General features: G+C 44.7%; 1 protein-coding gene across 3 annotated transcripts in view; it reads left to right on the top strand.

Annotated features, from left to right (window-relative positions):
• The window catches only part of LOC119957194 (spectrin beta chain, non-erythrocytic 1-like), a 277,530-nt gene that overhangs the window by 95,864 nt on the left and 161,670 nt on the right, over positions 1-19,996 (top strand). For 2 of the 3 annotated variants that reach the window (XM_038785026.1, XM_038785016.1), the window contains exons 10-14: positions 1,259-1,417; positions 6,152-6,454; positions 8,584-8,734; positions 11,884-12,754; positions 17,744-17,881. In XM_038785026.1, coding sequence (XP_038640954.1) covers positions 1,259-1,417; positions 6,152-6,454; positions 8,584-8,734; positions 11,884-12,754; positions 17,744-17,881 — 1,622 coding nt within the window. Of the gene's footprint in view, positions 1-1,258; positions 1,418-3,461; positions 3,483-6,151; positions 6,455-8,583; positions 8,735-11,883; positions 12,755-17,743; positions 17,882-19,996 lie in introns of all 3 variants that reach the window. The other variant, XM_038785009.1, reaches the window with a different exon arrangement.

The raw sequence follows: 19,996 nt of genomic DNA, 5'->3' as shown, positions 1-19,996 counted from the left end.
TGGCATCCTTTCAGATTTCTCAAAGTGCATCTCATGCACTGAAACATTGTCAGCTACAGTCACCTGTGCTAGGTAGCACAGGTTGATATTGATACAGTGTATCATGCACGGGCAGTCCTTTGATACTAGCCCAAGTTATTATTTTATTCGCTTTTGGGATATGTGTCACTGGTGAGGCCAGTATTTATTGTCCAATCCAATTGTCCTTTTTTTATTTGAAAACATAAGGTCAATTGCGCTTTGTTAATAGGTTTTCTGAGTAGCACTGCAGCAGAGCGCAGGCTCGTGAAGTGCTCATCACTGGATGGCGATCAGGTGAGTGAACTTGGGCCCACTCTCTCTCTCTCAAGTCCTGCAGTCAACAAAGGCCCACATTGGTTTCCTGAAAGAAGCCATGAAATTGGCATTGAAACTGGAGCATGCTTGGTACTGTCCTACAAAGTATAGCACATTTGAAGGGTGTTCAGTGAGCCCTAGTTTTATGTTTGTGTAGGCAAAATGCATTGAAAATGGAGTTGTTTCAGTCAGAATTCTAAAATTTACTTATTGATCAGGTTAAAAAAAGGTTTTTGTTTGGAACAATTCACTTATATACTTTTGTCACGTTATCCTTGATGTTTATTCCTTTTGTCACGTTAGTCTTGATGTTTATTCCATGTTCTCATGGAATCCTGAACTGCCTTCATGAGGAGGCAAGTAAATGACTGGCTTGCAAGGCTTCTTCAACACTGTTCTGAAGCAGCATGCATGAAGCTTCTGGTCACAGCAGCATGGCTGAGATAATGGACGGGATTCTCCGTCCAGCCGCACACGTTATCCAGTGCGACGTGCCCCCGCTGACAGCAGGGTCCTCCATCCCGCAGCCAATCAATGGGATTTCCCATTGTGGGCACTCCCACACCATCGGGAAATCCGTGGGCGTGAGTGTGCTGCTAGCGAAACGGAGAATCCTGCCGACTGAGAATCCAGCCCAATAAACTTGGGGGGCATAGGATTAAACCATCAATTCCCCTACTGCTCTGGCTCCAAGGATTATTTTTATACTGCGTTATCACAACATTTTCTTCAGTTCTGTGTGAAGCCAGCACATGAGCGCAATGGCAACTCAGTGGAATAATAACTGCGGTGCAGTGGATTCAATCAGTGTGGTTTAAACTAAGCAAAGTTTCTGGCTTTTTAAGATCCAAAATAGAAAGGCGATGTGTCACCTCAACATCTGATTATTTCTGACCTTTTTATATCTGGTGATTCTGGATAGGGATGGGAACGACTGGAGAAAGCAGAGCACGAACGTGAGCTGGTCCTCAGAAATGAACTGATCAGACAGGAGAAACTGGAACAACTAGCCCGCCGTTTTGACCGCAAGGCCCTAATGAGGGAAACATGGTTGTGTGAGAATCAGCGGCTGGTCTCGCAGGTAAAGAACTATTTCATTATATTAAAGGAAACATGATGCACATACAGTAGTTAATGAAACTATGCAGCATTATTACTAAGGTATTGAAAGATCTTTTCAGTTTGCACAACCATTGAGCGCATACATCCACGAAAAATTTAAAGCCTGTAATGTCTAATCAGCACAAAACTCGAAACGTGGGCGTGAATTTTTAGGATGGCGGGGAAGAGTTGGCAGGGAACACATCCCTGCTGATTTCAGCAGCCCCGATGCCACATTATGCTCTAATAAGCCTTTTTTTTTTCAATGAAGGGGCAATTTAGCGTGGCCAATCCACCTGCCTGGCACATCTTTGTGGGGGTGAGACCCATGCAGAATAGGGGAAAATGTGCAAACCAGACGGACAGTGACCCGGGATGGGATCGAACCTGGGAACTCGGTGCTGTGAGACAGCAGTGCTAACCACTGCACCACTGTGCCGCCCCTGTTCTAACGAGTCTTGATTGGTAGGACCTTGGCCCCTCACTTGGGAGGAAACCCCACCTTGGAGACTGTCGGCCAATCAGATTGGCTGGCAGATCTCAAGTGCATTCAGGCACAGCGCTGAGAGAGCACTGCAGGGAGTCGCCTAGTATGAAATCCCAGGAACTGGAGGATAAGGTAAGTGGCAGAGGGCAGGGAGGGTCGGGTACAACTGGGGGTTGCGAGAGGGGGCATAGGGTCTTGGGGGAAAGTGGTGGGGGATGAGGGTGGTGTGGTGGAAGGGGAGATGAGTCCAGAGGTCACTGGGCCTTAAGAGAGGTGTCCCCTGCCAGAAGGGAACTTTTGATGAGGACCCCCCCCCCTCCCTTTCCCATCCAAGTTCCAACTATCTTTCTTTATGCATTTCCCCTGAGCAGTCATCTCTCCCAAAAGTCCAAACGTTGAGGCGGGGCGGAAACAGTGAAGGGGCTTAATTGGGGTAAGGGTCCTGTCCGAGGCCAAGCTTGTCACAGTGTAAAATCACTACCCCCGCTGGGAACCCAGAGGGAATCCCTTTCATGACATTTCACCACCTCTCCCCCACCTTAAAGCTGCCAAAGGAGAGTAAAGTAAAATTCTGGGGTTTTACAGGCTGGTGTTAACGATGTAAAATTCCACATGGTTACCAGCCAGTAGACAAGTGGCTTGCATTTGCACCCTCTCTGCAAATTTTCAAATAAAATTAAGGTACATGGAAACATGCAACACACACACCCAGGCCTGAGTGGCTGGCAGCGCACCCACACCCATGGGTTTCCCAGCAGCGTGGGGTGGCTTATATGGGAAATCCCATTGACAAGCAGCGGGAGTGGGGAATCCTGCCACAGCAAAAGGAGCGGTGCTGACAAACACGCTGGTGGGGCACCGGAGAATCCAACCCCCAGTGTTTCCTTTACTATGGTGTAGACATATTGTCATACTTACAATAACTGATTGAAGCCATTGCTAGTTCACTTTTTGAGTGCAGACGATATTTTCAAAGGAGATTTTTAGGGTTGGTTGTTTGAAGGAACTGTATTATCGATGTTTCCATTTTTCTGTTCTAATCACTTCCCAAAACCAACTTGTCTTGCTTCCTCTTACCATGTGCCCGAGGCTGCTGAAATGTCAGATACGATGGTGAGCATTCAAAAATGAAATTAGTTTACAGATGAACCGAAATGTGCACCTATGGTCTGTTCAAAATGGGAGTGTAGCAGGAATCTCTTGTGCTGATTTCACCAAAAATGAACCATTGAGCTGTGAAGCTTTTTTAAAGTTCAGTTTAAGATTCTACATACATTCTGTCCCTACCCATCTCACTATAACTCAAAAATATGCCAAGAAAGGTTTTTGGAAGGATTATGGAGTGAAACTGCCATGGAGTTTAACAGCGCTATTAAACATGAACTTATTAATTTGTTGCATTGGCTTGGATATAAATGAATGTCTTTGGTATTGAAGTCTGTTTTGATACAATTATTCAAAGTATGTCAAACTGTCATGTCTTCAACTCTTTGCCCTCACTCAGTGATACGTCACTAAAAAATATTATTTTGTGTAGCAGCAATTCAGGATGGTGAAGGCAAAGTATTAATAAAGTTCTTTGTCAGTTTTACTTGAGCAGTGTTTTGCTTCACGTCAGTAGATAGTTTATTAGAATCCATGAATCTGGCTGGCTATACAGGCACACATTTCTTGCTCAATCTTGTATGGTAACATAAAAGGCTGGATCTTGCTGGACTGGGGCATCTTGCAGTGTCTGCCATTAGCCTTCAGTCAAAATAGTTTTGTGCCATAACATGTTGGAAGTGCAATCTGATTCTGGGACCAGTGGTGGGATGGGGGCTGCAATCAGGTTCACCGCCTTTCTGGCCATGAAACTGATATACATACTTTTAAATAAATTAACATATTATGAAGGGGCTTGATACCATAATTGTATAAGGTGTTAGTGCGGCCACACCTGGAATATTGTGTTCAGTTTTGGTCTCCTTACTTGAGAAAGGATGTACTGGCGCTGGAGGGTGTGCAGAGGAGATTCACTAGGTTAATCCCAGAGCTGAAGGGGTTGGATTATGAGGAGAGGTTGAGTAGACTGGGACTGTACTCGTTGGAATTTAGAAGGATGAGGGGGGATCTTATAGAAACATTAAAAATTATGAAGGGAATAGATAGGATAGATGCGGGCAGGTTGTTTCCACTGGCGGGTGACAGCAGAACTAGGGGGCATAGCCTCAAAATAAGGGGAAGTAGATTTAGAACTGAGTTTAGGAGGAACTTCTTCACCCAAAGGGTTGTGAATCTATGGAATTCCTTGCCCAGTGAAGCAGTTGAGGCTCCTTCATTACATGTTTTTAAGGTAAAGATAGATAGTTTTTTGAAGAATAAAGGGATTAAGGGTTATGGTGTTCGGGCCGGAAAGTGGAGCTGAGTCCACAAAAGATCAGCCATGATCTCATTGAATGGCGGAGCAGGCTCGAGGGGCCAGATGGCCTACTCCTGCTCCTAGTTCTTATGTTCTTATGTTCTTATAATGTGCATCCACAATGTTTCTTCACCCATCGCGGCAAAGTCACGCCGGTGCAAATCACTACTGGTTTTCAAAAATGAAAACCAGTTGTGATGACCATGCTGGAGGCACGGAGGCGCCCTGTAGCTTCTGGGGGGCTGAGGAACATGCCTAGTCATTGCTCCCTCGCACTGGTAGGAGTGTTACTCTCCATGACAGGGGGGGGGGGGGGGGTAGTGGGAAGGTGGGGTTGGGGGGAGCGGGTTTGGGTGGGGTTGGGGGGGAGGGAGGGAGGTTCCCTTTCTGTGTATGTGTCAGGCTCCTCTTATCTGGGATGTGGTGGGTGGGTGTGTGGGTGTGTGTTTGGAGGAGGTGTCCCCTTATGTGTGTGGGCGTTTGGGGTGTTCCTCTTATCCGGTGGGGGGGGGGGGGGGAGGGGGAGGGGGGTGGCGTGAAAGGTCCCATGTCCGTGATGGAGGATGTTGGGGGGGTGGTCCTCGATGTCTGTTGGGGAGTAGGGGGGCTTAAATTTAACTTTGAGATTGAGGAACCCTTTGAAATGGTGCCCTGATCTCGGATTCCTGGCATATTTGAGCCCCGCCCCTCCAGCTAGCTTTGAGATCCTCACCACATTAAAATTGCACAGAGAGCGGTTTCACACAGCTTTTCTTGCCTGATCTTACATTCTGTGCAATTTTGAAGAAGAACAATTTTAAACGGAACTGCTCCAAAAACAATTGACTACTCCATTTCTGAGCATAGTTGGTTTACATTGCATTAGAGGTTATCGTGTCACTGATGAGGTGCTCACTCTGTTAAGTTCGAGGCCTGATGAGTTTAATGGGCAAGTAACGCCCAAATTCAGCTAGTTTAAAAAAAAGGGCAAGGGTGAGGCCATTTCTGCAAAGAAAACAGCAGAGCAGTGTAAATCAAGTAGCAAATGTAGAGATTTGCCTATCTCTTGATCTCTTGATCTCGTTGGTGAATTTTCTTATTAAGACCTATGAGCTTTATTAAATCATATTTATTTATCCAGCAAGATCCAAAACATTGTGCATTTAAAGCACTTCAAAAATGATTGAAGCACGGGAACTATTTCTGATTCCATAATCCACTGCACACATTCTAATGCAACTATCTACTAGTGGTTATATTGTCTGGCTACACGGATTCTGTTCTGGACCTTGGGGTTTGGAGCTGATGATAACATTTGGGCGTTGAACCATGCATCAATCAGCTCCCTCATACCTTCCCCACCACAGAATCAGTTCACTCAGACCCTATAGCAAACATAAAGGTGCTTGGTGTTTATTTTTGTTGCATTGCATTGGATGAGCTGCTGAGTGCATTAACAATAGGCGCATTCAAGAAGTAGTGTAATGTTACAGGGCAATGTTCTGTTGTGGCCTACATTGTTTACTTTACTTTTTGAATTAGTTGCTGATCCATTTACAACTTCTCGTGGCTGTCTCAATGTGCTGGTGTTTCTGGCTTCTGATGCAATGCTCTTGCATGTTACTGTAATAGGAGAACAAAATGTAATGTATGGATGCTTCTGAATCTTGCCATTCGACTGTCGTGCCAAGCATGTTTACATTGATATTGATCTGGACTGAACAGTGGTAAGGTTGATGTACAAGTTTGCTGTTTCTTGTACGATTCAGTCATAGGAATGTGACTTGTCACCAAACCGGTCCACCATCTTCTGTATTTATTATTTCATTTATCCAATTTGACCACAGGATAACTTTGGTTATGACTTGCCAGCGGTGGAAGCAGCTATGAAGAAGCATGAGGCAATTGAGGCCGACATTGCTGCTTATGAGGAACGTGTGCAGACCCTTGTGGATGTGTCAAAGGAACTGGAGGCAGAGAATTACCATGATGTTAAACGCATTAATGCCAGAAAGGACAACATTATGCGGCTGTGGGAGTATCTGTTGGAACTGCTTCATGCTCGCCGAGCAAGGCTGGAGATGAACTTGGCGCTTCAGAAGATTTTCCAGGAGATGCTTCACATCATTGATTGGATGGATGAAATGAAGGTATGCTTTAAGTGAATAATTTTTGTTTGTATATAAACATGTGTTGATGTTCTTTTTACTATTGGAACAAAGTGGTTGAAATTTTCAACACTGGTCGATGCTACTTTTGAAAAATCGCAACATAACTGTGAGAGCACTTTTACTGCTTGTGTTTGGATTTTTTTCTAGTTTAGACAATCTTTTAGAAATTTGATACAGCAAAGGGACTGTCTTCACCATGAACTCACTGCCTGAAAGGGTGTTTGAGTCACAAACTCGCATCACAATATTCACTTGGGTTGCTGTAACCCCCCAGGGCTATGGGTCAAGTGCTGGAAAATGAGATTAGTATGTCAGATCTTTGTTGACCAGTGTGGAGCCAATAGCTAGAATGGCCTCCTGTTCCATAAACATTTATGTATCTATGTTAGGCCCAAATTCCTCATGCTCTGCAGCTGAGTACACGGACGAGGAGAATATAGTTACCAATAATGGCCCGTAATTTCCAGGTTGTGAGGTACCAGCAGTAGGGGGGCATCCCAAAGATGCACTGGGGATCTACCTGGCTCGCAATGCCTCGCAAGATCCAACGCGATCTCATAAGACGTTGTGATGCAACTCCTGCCCATGGTAGCCAGAATCACTTTTTGGCAAATCTGCAAATTAGAGCGAGAGAGCTAGCCTCACTCTAATGTACAGACTCTCAAGGTACCTGAGGTTTTAGGATTAATTCCCTTTGCCTCGGAGACCTCGGGCAAGCGCCGTTAAGCTGAACCCTCCCGTTTTTTTATGGCACTAGCTGGCCCGATTGTGCATGGAAAATGCGACATGGGCACCTGGTCCCACAAACTGGGACCAGGCGGAATGACACTCGTGGGTGTCTCCCAGGGGATCAGAGGCCTCCAACTGTGTGCCTTTTGGGAAGGATGGTGCCCTTTCACTGCTGATGCCACCTGGGCACGCTGGCAATGCCACCTGGGTGCCAGCCTGGCACTGCCAAGGTGCCCATGTCGCATTTTCCATGCACAATCGGGCCAGCTAGTGCCATAAAAAAACGGGAGGGTACAGTTTTCCTACCTCTCACTCTGTAACTCTCGGCTGATCACCTCAGGAGCTGCTGCCCTACACAGTTCTTGCCTGGTGTTAGAAGGAAAGGTAAGTCGGCGAGCAGCAATCTGCTGGATTTCCAGGTCGGTAATAAAGAGGGGGGAGCGGCAATCTGACTATGATTGTCACTTCTTGGGAGGTTCAGGTAATGATCATTTGTAGCTGATTTAATTTATAGATAGTACGTTCCAGTTGTATTGCCTGCTCTTCAAAATGTGACTCAATTATTTCTTCCCCGATAAAATAATCCATATAATTATAAAATGCTTGTCAATTTTGTGTAAGTCAAATGGTATGCTCTTTTGTCAGGATATGAGCAATATAGCACGTAAAGCACAATTTAGGGAATGTGACAGAAATTTGGATGTGTGGACTGGAATTCCCTGTTCCCGCCGGTGGGATTTTCCGGTCCCGCTGCTGTGAGTGGGGGTTTTTAGCTGAACGCCAAATTTGCCGTTCCCGCTGGCAGCGGTGGTGGAGCGGACTTTGATCGGAGAATCCCGGCCATGATATCTGAACTTTACTGCATGTGCCTGAACTAGATATAATGTATTTACAATATATAGTCCAATTAAAGTTTTCAAGGTGTCTATTTGATACTTGGAAAAAAAGTGACATCTCTGATTGCATACAGCAGTACTGGCTGGCATTTGTATAAATTTAAAAAGCAGCAGTTTGCTTCTGAGATTTACTTTACTTTTAGAATAGCCTGGAGCAGCAAAGAAAAATAGGGGATGGGGGAAAAGAACTAAATTTACACCCAGTCCTGATTAAGCATATGGAGACATGGATAAAAAGAACCGATTTTTATGCTGGCAAGTCTGCCAGTGAGGCTGATGAAATGAACTAACCTCCAATTAACTAATTCCATTGTTAGTTAGGAATATTAATAATATAAAGAGCAAGCTTTTTCTAGTGATAAATGAGCTGCTAAGAAACAGTTTAGGAGCAATAACACTTATATTTGAGTTGTTTATGTATGTGTATGTCTCTTTACTTTGTTTAGCTATTTAAGAAAGCTAATAGTTTAGTTTTCCTTTCAGGTACGACTGCTATCACAGGATTTTGGCAAACATTTAATGGGTGTCGAGGACCTGCTTCAGAAACATACACTAGTGGAGGCTGACATTGCGGTTCAGGCAGATAGACTGAAGTCGGTCAACGCAGGGGCTCTCAAGTTTGCTGAAGGCGAAGGTATATATCGATGTTTCTGTAAATTCCTCCACTCCCCTTGCTATCTAAGCCTTTTGTCATCAAACTGGATGAAAGAGACTTAAGGGCTTTAATTGGCGAAACGGCGGGCGGCCTGTCGATGGTCATGTCTGTGCCAGTATAAAATTGCTGAGAGGTTGGACGGGGTGGGGGAGCCCAGCAGGAAGGGCATCTGTCCTATTCATGCTTCCTCCCCACTGACTGGGGTCTATGAAACTCAGGCCATAGAGAGGTTAGTGATATAGGTAGTTTGCGGGTTAAATTTAAATGCAAATAAATCTGAAATAATTTAGTTTGGTATTAAGAATGTAGAGTAGACTGATGATATAAAGTAAAGGGTAAAATTCTAAAAGGTGTACAGGAGTGGAGAGACCTGGGTGTATAGGCGCACAAATAATTGAAGGTGGGAGGGGCATGTTGAGAAAATGGTTCAAAAAGTATATGGAATCTTGGGTTTATAAATTGGTGTGTAGAATACAAAATCAAGGAAGTTATGATATACCTCTGTAAAACATGGTTCAACCTCAACTGGAGTATTGCGTGCAGTTCTGGGCCCCCATGTGTCTGGGTTGGATTTGGGTCAATGCTGTGCTGGTTTCCACCCTATGCTCACTCTACTAAATATTTTTGTAGACTGTCGGTCAATAATAACAATAAACAAATAGTTCATTTAATGAAAGGTTTGGACTATTATTACATTGAAAGGCACTTAGCAGCCTACAGTTAGACAAGAACTAACCTGCGGTCGGACATTCGAATTAGGATCAGGAGTAGGCCATCCTGCCCCTTAAACCTGCTCAGCCATTCAATAAGGTCACGGTTGATCTGATTGTAACCTCAACTTCAGAGTCCTGCCTGTTCCCAATAACTTTTCATAGAATTTACAGTGCAGAAGGAGGCCATTTGGCCCATCGAGTCTGCACCGGCTCTTGGAAAGAGCACCCTTCCCAACCGCACACCTCCACCCTATCCCCATAACCCAGTAACCCCACCCAACACTGAGGGCAATTTTGGACACTGAGGGCAATTTAGCATGGCTAATCCGCCTAACCTGCACATCTTTGGACTGTGGGAGGAAACAGGAGCACCCGGAGGAAATCCACGCACACACGGGGAGAATGTGCAGACTCCGCACAGACAGTTACCCAAGCCGGGAATCGAACCTGGGACCCTAGGGCTGTGAAGCAATTGTGCTAATCACTATGCTACTGTGCTGCCAACTTTTCACCCCCTTGCATATTGGATCTATCTCCTTCTGCCTTAAAGATATCCAAAGATTCTGTTCCCACTGCCTTTTGAGGAAGAGACTCACTACCCTCAGAGAAAAGTTTTCCCTTAGCCCTGCCCTTAGTGGGCGACCCTTTATTTTTAAACATTGACCCCAGTTCTGATTCTGCCACGAGAGGAAAAATCCTCTCCACACACACCCTGCCGGGACCCCTCAGAATCGTGTATGTTTCAATCAAGTTGCTTCTTGCTCTTCTAAACTGCAGTGGATACAAGCCTCGCTTGTCCAACCTGAACAGAACAAGATCACCATATCAGCTCAATCCGGTCACGTTATGAGTAATACAAGTTAAAGACCTCATATAGTCAGGCGGGTCAGGTGACACTGATAAGTGACATGGAGCTCACTTGTTCAGTTTGGAGTATGTTACTAATTCCTCAATGAGTTAGTGACTTTTTGTGCTCTAGTATCCTATATAGAACCTTCAGACCTTTTCTTCCTCCATATTTAAATATGCCTTGTGGAAGTATGTTATACTCTAGGCATTTTGTTGTCCTTTGATTACGATTTAGAGGTGAGGGCTGGAGTATAAAAGAGAGGAGGTGATGCTGCAACAATGCAAGGTACTATGGAGGCCACTGACTGGTTTAGCTCAGTGGGCTAGATAGCTGGTTTGTGATGTAGAAGAAGGCCAGCAGCTCGGGTTGAATTCCCATACCAGATTACTCGAACAGACGCCGGAATGTGGTGACTAGGGGCTTTTCACAGTAGCTTCGTACTTGTGACAATAAAATATTATTATTATTTAGAATATTGTGTACAGTTTTGATCCCTTATACAATCATAGAACACAATCATATAATACCTACAGAGCAGAAGGAGGCCATTCGGCCCATCAAGTCTGCATCGACCCTCTGAAAGAGCACCCTACCTAGGCCCGCTCCCCCGTCCTATCCCCATAACCTCAACTAACCTGTACATCTTAGGACATGGGGGCAATTTAGCATGGTTAATCCCCTAACTTGCCAATCTTTGGACCCGGAGGACCCGAACAGGCGCCGGAATGTGGCGACTAGGAGATTTTCACAGTAACTTCATTGAAGGCTACTTTTGACAATAAGCGATTATCATATTATAACCCACATTGACACATTGCGAATATACAAGGTCCAAACAGACAGTCACCCAAGATTGGAATTGAACCCGGGTCCCTGGCGCTGTGAGGCAGCAGTGCTAACCACTGTGCCGCCTTTACTTGAGGAAAGATAGATTATTACTGGAGGAAGTTTACTGAGATGATTCCGGGTATGGCGGGATTGCCACGTCAGGAAAGATTAAACAGGTTGGGTCGGTACTCCTTCGAGTTCAGAACAATGAGAGGTGATATGATTGAAAACATATAAGATTCTTAGGGGGTTCAACAGTGTAAATGTTGGGAGGATGTTTCCACTCATGAGAGAGTGTGGAACCAGAGGACATGTTCACTGAATAAAGAGAGCTCATTTAAGATGGATTTGATGAAGAATTTCTCCTGGTGGTGAATGTTTGGAATCCTTTACCCAGGAAGCTGAGGAGCCCGAGTCCTTGAACATTTTAAAGGATGGGATCGATAGGTTTTTAATCAGTCGGGAAATTCAGGGTTATGGAAGTAAGGCAGGAAAGTGGACTTAGTGAGTGTTAGACCAGCCATGATCTTATTAAATGACAGAGTAGGCTTGAAGAACTAAATGGCTTACTCCTGTTCTTATTTCTTCTGGTCTTATGGTCTAATTTATGTTATAATTTCCTGGTGCGAAAAGATTGGTTTTCTCCCCTCATGAGGAATAATTGAGACCAAATGTAATTAATAATCACAACATTCTCAACAAGTGAATTGCTGATTACCCATGAATATCTTTTCTAGGTTACACGCCTTGTGATCCCAATGTGATCAAGGATCGAGTCAACCATCTAGAACTGTGTTACGAGGAGCTTTGTGTGTTGGCAGCTGAACGGAAAGCTCGTCTGGAGCAGTCCCGTCGCCTTTGGAGGTTCTTCTGGGAGATGGCCGAAACTGAGGGCTGGATTCGAGAAAGGGAGCAGATCTTCTCTTCGCAGGATTACGGGAAAGACATCACCAGTATTCTCATTCTGCAAAGCAAACATAAGGCACTGGAAGATGAGTTGGGAGGCCTCAGCTCTCATTTGCAGCAGACAATTAAGGAAGGCAGGGGTATGATCGCAGAGAAACACTTTGCTTCACTGGAGATCAAGAAACGAATAGACGAAGTCCTTGCCATGTGGAAGGATTTGGTGGAGTTGGCTGCTTTTCGCAAGCAGAACCTTCAGGATGCGCAAAACTTCTTCCAGTTCCAAGTGGATGCTGATGATGTCAAAACTTGGTTGCAGGATACTTATCGCATCATGTCTTCGGACGATGTAGGTCACGATGAGTTTTCAACACAAACACTGGTGAAGAAACACAGGGACCTTGCAGATGAAGTCATGAAGTCTGGGGCAGCTATTGATACGCTGAATAAACAACTACAGGGCCTCCCAGAGGAATTCAGGAAATTACCAGAAATAAGGGACCGACAGCAGGAGATTATGGAGCTCTACGCAGACCTTGTAGCTCTATCGGATATACGGAGACAGCATCTGCAGGATGCCCTTGCTCTTTATATAATGTTTAGTGAAGCTGACGCATGTGAATTATGGATGAGTGAGAAAGAGAAGTGGCTGGAAGGAGTAGAGATACCAAAGAAACTTGAGGATCTTGAAGTAGTGGAACACAGGTATAACCTGAGCCTGCAGTAGGTTTATTTATCGGTCTTGTATATTCATTTTTATTGTTCAAGTAAAAGTTAATATTCTCAGACCTTCAGAGTTTTAATGGACTATTTGGAGAGCCATGCCATCATAGTGATTGTAATCAGCAGGTCTGGCAGCATCTGTGAGAAGGAAAAAACAGAGGCACATTGGCACAGTAGTTAGCACTGCTGCCTCACAGCACCAGGGACCCAGGTTCAATCCAGCCTTGGGTGAGTGTCTGTGTGAAGTTTGCACGTTCTTCCCATGTCTGCGTGAGTTTGCTCCATAAATCTGGTTACTCCCCACAATCCAAAGATATGCAGGTTAGGTGGATTGGCCATGCTAAATTGCCCCTTAGTCCAGGCAAGGTGGGATTATGGGGATACGACAAGAGAGTTGGCCCAGCAAGGGTGCTCTTTCAGAGGGTCGATGTAGACTGGATGGGCCAAATGGCCTCCTTCTGAACTATAGGAATTCTATATTTTGTGTGTTTTATGGTAAGTGGGAGGCAACTCATCATTGGCCACTGGCAGTATCTCCCCACTGAGATCTATGGCATTTTGTATGACTTACCAGCTCCGCTGCTGGGGAATCCACTGCAGGGATGTTACCTTTGGCATGACCGGAAGATCCTTTCCCAGAATAATATCTTCGGTCTGTAATGTCCCAGCCTTTCTCCACAGATGCTGCCTGGCCCGGTGAACATTTTATTTCTGATTTGCACTCCACTTCGTACTTTGCCTTCACATTTGTTACTGTGATTAGTCTGAGTTAATATCCTGCATATTTGAAAGCTGCACATTATCCAACTCCTGGATACTTCATTAAGAATGGGCCCTATCAAATTCATGACTCAAGGTTACTCATGGCGTGCAAATTAATCGAAAGGGAACAAAAATCGCTTTAGAACTAGGTTTCCACAAGCCACTTCATTCCTCCTACCCTCCTCATGTAGAGTTACACAGATGACCTCTATAAATATCTTAAACCATATTATTTAACCACTTTTTTTAAGGTTATGCTATTTTCAAATTTAACGTATCTGAGGTTGATTACAAATCCGTAATCCAATTATCGGAGGTGTGAGAGGAGTGACTGGCATAACGAACCACAGTCAGCAGCTGTGAATAGTTTAGAATCTGTATCTGCCTTATAAGCATTCTCCATTATCTCTTACTCATTCTAATATTTCCTGATGTGATTTTATTCTTGTGAGCTATTCTTTGGCCTGATCTGTCCTGGCTGCCCTGTCAGTATAGGTGCTAATTAGAATTAGAACAGTACAGCACAGAACAGGCCCTTCGGCCCTCGATGTTGTGCCGAGCAATGATCACCCTACTTAAACCCACGTAACCCGTATACCCGTAACCCAACAATCCCCCCATTAACCTTACACTACGGGCAATTTAGCATGGCCAATCCACCTAACCCGCACATCTTTGGACTGTGGGAGGAAACCGGAGCACCCGGAGGAAACCCACGCACACACTGGGAGGACGTGCAGGCTCCACACAGACAGTGACCCAGCCGGGAATCGAACCTGGGACCCTGGAGCTGTGAAGCATTGATGCTAACCACCATGCTACCGTGAGGCATTTTATGACTGCAGCTACTAAGTAGAATAGAGAAGGTTAAGGTAGAAATTGATAAGAGAGCGCAATTTTCCGGCCGTGTTGTGCTTTCTCTCTAAACGCGTTTGGAGAACCCGGGAGAGCCCTCTCTGGAACGTGGGCACCTTGACATTTTCCAGCTGGCACCTTGGCACTGCCATCCTGGTACTGCCACCCAGGCACTGCTAAGCCCCCAAACTCAGCCACCCCCCCCCCCCCCCAAGCACAAACTTCACCGTTTCCAGGTTCAAAAACTCCAGCAGATCCCACCCACCCCCGCAATGCCGAGGCACAAGGTGGAGAAGCTGACCTCCACCCAACAACCCCACCCAACCCCTTATGAACGATCAGCAAGGCAAAGGCTAAGACATCTGCTTCCACCTGCAGCTCGGGCTGGTCCGATGCCCCGGATATGGATTCTAGGGGTCTGGGCAACACATCCACATGTAAGACCCCCTAGATTCTACTAAACACCGTCCGCCAAAACATTTCCAGCTTTGCGCAGGACCAAAACATATGAACATGGTTTGTGGGGCCCCTCACACATTGCTCACAGATATCTCCACCCCCTCTAACTGCCAGCTCATCCTTGATTTTCTGAGGTGCACCCTGTACACTACCTTCAGCTGTATCAGCCCCAACCTCGCACATGAATTTGAGGCATTCACTCTCTGCAGCACCTCACACCACAGTCCCTCTTCCAATGCCACCCTCAGCTCTTCCTCTCACTTCACCTTAACCCCTCCATGGACACCCTACCCTCCTCCAGAATCCTCCCGTAAATCTTTGAGATGACCCCCCTCTCCAACTACCCCGCTGACAGCACCATGTCAATCAACAAGGAGGCCGGGAAAACATTCCTCCCAAATTCCCGCACCTGCGGCAAGACACCCCTACCAAAACATTGCCCCCATCAATGGTGCCAACTTGCCCTTAGATTTCTTACAAAATTCAACTGGGAAACCATCGGGCCCCGCCACAGTCCCTACCTGTTGCCTCTCAATCGCCATGAACATGGGATGTTTTGTCACAAGTGGCTAGTAAAGCAGAGACCACTTAAAAGGGATTTGGAAAGGCCTTTATCGCAAGAGGTTTTGAGTACAGGATAAAATAAGTCTTGCTGTAGTTATGTAGAGCATTGTTAAGATTGCGCCTGGAGTATTGTGTACAATTTTAGTCTCCTTACAAAAGAAGTATATACTTGCCATTGCAAACTTCAGGGCAAAGGCTAAGACATCTGCTCCCACCTGCAGCTCGGGCTGGTCCAATGCCCCGGATATGGATTCTAGGGGACTGGGCAACACATCCACATGTGAGACCCCCTAACAGCCAGTTATCCTTGATTTGCTGAGGTGCACCATGCACACTACCTTCAGGTGTATCAGCCCCAACATTGCGCATGTAGTTGAGGCATTCACCCTCTGCAGCACCTCACACCACAGTCCCTCTTCCAGTGCCACCCTCAGCTCTTCCTCCCACTTCACCTTGGGGAGTGTACCAAAGTTTCACCAGATTGATGTCTAGCAGGATTGTCCGATGAGGAGAGATGAAGGGGACTGGGCCTATATTCTTTGGCGTTTATGAAAATGAAAGATGATTGCATTTAAACCTACAAAATACTTCCAGTGCTCAATATGGCGCATGCAGAAAGTATATTTTCCTGGCTGGGGGTGTCGAGAACCAGGGGTCACAGTCTGAGAGTGAGAGAAAGTCCATTTTGGACTGAGGCGAGGAGGAATTTCTTCACAGAAGGTTGTGAACGTTTGCAACTCTCTATCCCAGACAGCTGTGTAGGTTCAGTCATTGAGTATGTTCAAGACTGAGATTAATAGATTTCTAGACACTAATGTCTTCAAGGGACATGGGGATAGCATGGGAAAGTGAACCTGGGATAGATGATCAGGCATGATCTTGTGCAATGGTGGAGCAGGTCCGAGGGGCTGAATGGCCACCTCTTGTTCCTATTTCCTACATTCCTATCTATTGGAAAAGGAAGAATAAAAATGGTTGCAAGAAAAGTCAGGGATATAAACTTCCAGTTTAAGTACTAGCACTGAACAGGCACAATAGGGGCAGTTTCAAACTACTTTGTTGGGCAAGAGGTCTGCTTAACATTACTCTCCATTTACTCCAATGATGAGTAAATTAGGTGGCATGTTTAAATTAGCATTGCACTCTGCATCTTGCATTTCTTGCACATGGGTTGGATTAAAATTACCCCATTGATACTGTCATGGGAGTGTCCCTTTGAGAAATGTTTCTGCCTTGTAACATGGCTTCAGTGATGTCATTGTGAGGGTGGAACTGGGCTGTAGCTCTGGGTTTTTACTTTTGATTTTGAGTTGGGCTGTAGCTCTGGGAGTTGGTTTTACTTTTGTTTTGTGTTTGAACTGATTTGTACAGCACAGGTTGTAAAATAAGTGCTTCTCTATCTGCATTTTAAAAGCTGTTTCCAGACTTGACAACTTAAAAGAAATAATTGCTTTCTGGAAGGAATTCAAACCACTGTTTTGGAAAGAAAATAAGGGCTTCCATACCAGGTCTTTAGTGCTGTGTGCTGGGCCACACCTTTGAAAAGGGTTTTCTGGTTTAAGGGATTTTGTTATTAAATTGGAACAGTTAAAGGGGGAATTTCTTAAGGGTGATACATAGATTGCTGTAGCTGTGTGGGGTATTTATGTTTGTAGTTGATAAAAATGCTTACTGTGTGTATTTATAAAAATGTTAGCTGAATTTGTAGAATAAACTTTGGTTTTTGATTAAAAGTACTTAAGGCATCTGTTGAATAACACCTGAAAGGCAGGCCCTTGTGCACCCCGTAACCAAAATCAATCAAGAGTTGTAGGTCAGGTGAACTCCATGATATACTTTGGAGTTTTCTAAACTCTGGCTCATAACAATACCTAGCCTTTTATATGATGTTATATCATGGGTCTTTGATTAACAGGAGGGGGAACAGTTCCAACTGTAGGTTTAGCCAAAGTTACTCAAATGTTCATTGCCCCCAAGATACAAAACAAATAAGTCAGACATCGACAGAGCATTTACAAGCCAGTAATTTCACCCCAGGCTTAAATTGTATTAAAAACTTGTAAGGAGGATATTTGAATAGTTTGTAATATTATCAGAACTCCAAAACAGCATTACAGCTTTGACGTTACTGCATCACATTGATTTCAGTGTTTTGTGATTAAATAAGACAAACATTGTTGCTGCATGGTGAACAGTATATTAAGCAATTAGTTGCTTCAAGTTGCTCATCACCTTAGCAATAAATCATAACGAATAGGCAATATATATTAAACATCTTCTTCATTGCGATTTTCAAATGTACGTTATAATTGACATTATCTTTGTGCTTAGGTTTGAAACGCTGGAACAGGAGATGAATAATTTAGAATCTCGGATCTCTGAAGTAAACCGTGCAGCTAACCACCTGGTGGAGAGTGGACACCCCAGTACCCAAAAAGTTAAAGAATGTCAGGATCGCGTGAACATCAGGTACACTCCTAATTTCTTGTCATTCACCACACATAGTGGGCAGAATTCACTGGTGTTTTGTTGATCTTCAAAAGAACATTCAGAAGCTTGGAAGCAGATGAGAGAAATATGCTGGTCATTTCTCGCTAAGGATCCAATCGGAGACTATTTCCAGTTTCCATCCAGATCCCCTCACTGGATATACCCATTTCCTGTTTACATTTCTTAATTAAGCCTCAATTCATTTCATGAAGTGAACAGCCTTGTTAGGTTGAGGGCGATTTTCTGGCCACATTTCGTCTGGCCCAAATCCCGCTATGTAATGAAAATACCAGGTGAGCCCTGTAGCTAACTGTAGCTAAGAGATTGGAGCAGAACTATAAGCTTTTAAGCGGTGCAGAAAGATCGATTCGTTAGAGGAGTGATATGATAAGAAATAGGGCGTGGTCATTTTATAAACAAACCCTATTGAAATTAAAGAAAAACAATATTTAAACTTCAATCCTAACAACAGGTTACATGTATTTTTTTAACCTTAACACACGAGTTCGCATTAAACAGCACTTCAAATGAACATACAGCTCTCTTTCTACTTACATAGGAAGGCAAAGATGATCTTGCATTTATGAAGCAATTTTCTGCTGTTAGCCAAGTTCCTTTAGAACCCTTTTCGAAAGCCAGTCTCTGGGACAATTTTTTTTTATCACCTCGCTCGTGGATTTTCAAATCCTTCAAAACAGGATTCTTTCCCCCTCTCTGAGCTCCACCCAGCACCTCAAACAAAGGCTCTCTCCTGGGGTGCCCAGACTTGAGCCCATCAGTTTTATCTTGGCTGTTTGATTTCCCACTCCCATTTATACAAAAAAACAGAGCCTTGCTATTGATATGCAACTAACCTCCCATTGATTGACCAAGAGACTATCAGACTCTGTAATGGGCTAATAGCTGGTCAGATAGGAGTGTCCTGAAAGACAATGGATCTCCAGTGAATCACCCTTGCTGAACAGGGGAAAGCCTTTGTATTCCCACGAATGAGTTTAAGTCTGAATGAGACCATGTAACTCAGGGCAGGTGTGGGTGCATTCTTCTGACTCCATGCTAGAAGTTTTTCCTCAGCCTGTTTAACCCCCAAATTGCCTGCTACATCTTCGATCTCATTTCTGGACCCAATTTCATAATATTTCGCTCTTGTAACCCCTGAAATGAGATTTTTGGCAAGCACCAAAAAGTTCACGATGTTTCCAAGACCTCCTAGCAGACGTAATCTGGTTAATGGCCTCGCTGAGCATGAACCAGATTAGCATATTTAAATCTTCAGTTCAATAGGCAGGATCTGTTTTGAGCCGGATTCTTCCTGCTCCTGCAATTCTCCCACCCGCTAGCACAACGTGAAGCCGGCACGATTCTCCACTGATCTCCACAAATGGAAACCAGACATGATGACCTTGGAGACCATTGTTGCTCCTGGGTGGTCAGGGACATGGCAGGGAAGTGCCCTGAAGCTTCGATGCTGATGATGGTGGGAGGGGGAGCAGTGAAGTCCCAGTGCCAGCAATGTTGGGAGGTGGGGGCCATTGCCGTTACCTTCAGATTGGAAGCCCTTTAAAAATGGCTCTCTGATCTCTTGGAAGTTAGAATTCCATCTGTTCTTCTCATTTACCCTGTATTTTGCTCTTTCCTACTGTAAACATACAAACATACTTGAGCACCGGCGGGTGGGGAAAAAAGCAGGAGCCTGGAAAGTTCGGCACAAAGCAGATTTTGAATATTTAAATTATCCTTTTATTATGTTAGTCTAGTTCACACCCAGCGAGCACATGTACCCGATCACGTCAGCTGGAGCGGGCCGGGAGCATTGCACACTCTTTGGTGCCTGGCGTAAATCCTATTTCAGGCTCCCCCCCGGAATTCTGCCGGCTTAGCAAGATTTGCACCAGGTGCAACATGGCCGGTGAATTGCTCCCAATACTGTAGGACACTAAAAGGACATTTTTCTGCAGTGGAGTCAATTTTTTCAGAAGGTTTGATCATTCTTTTTCTTGTGTCAATGTTTTTTTATCTCGACCCTTTCTCTTTCCCTGTCACAACTTCTAGCAAAACAACTGCTTTGTACTTGAACCATTTGTAAGAAACTAT

The sequence above is a fragment of the Scyliorhinus canicula genome, chromosome 2 (genome assembly GCF_902713615.1).
Source record: "Scyliorhinus canicula chromosome 2, sScyCan1.1, whole genome shotgun sequence".
Lineage (NCBI taxonomy): Eukaryota > Metazoa > Chordata > Chondrichthyes > Carcharhiniformes > Scyliorhinidae > Scyliorhinus > Scyliorhinus canicula.
The sequence above is the reverse complement of the archived record's forward strand: the minus strand, read 5'-3'. Positions and strand labels throughout refer to the sequence as shown.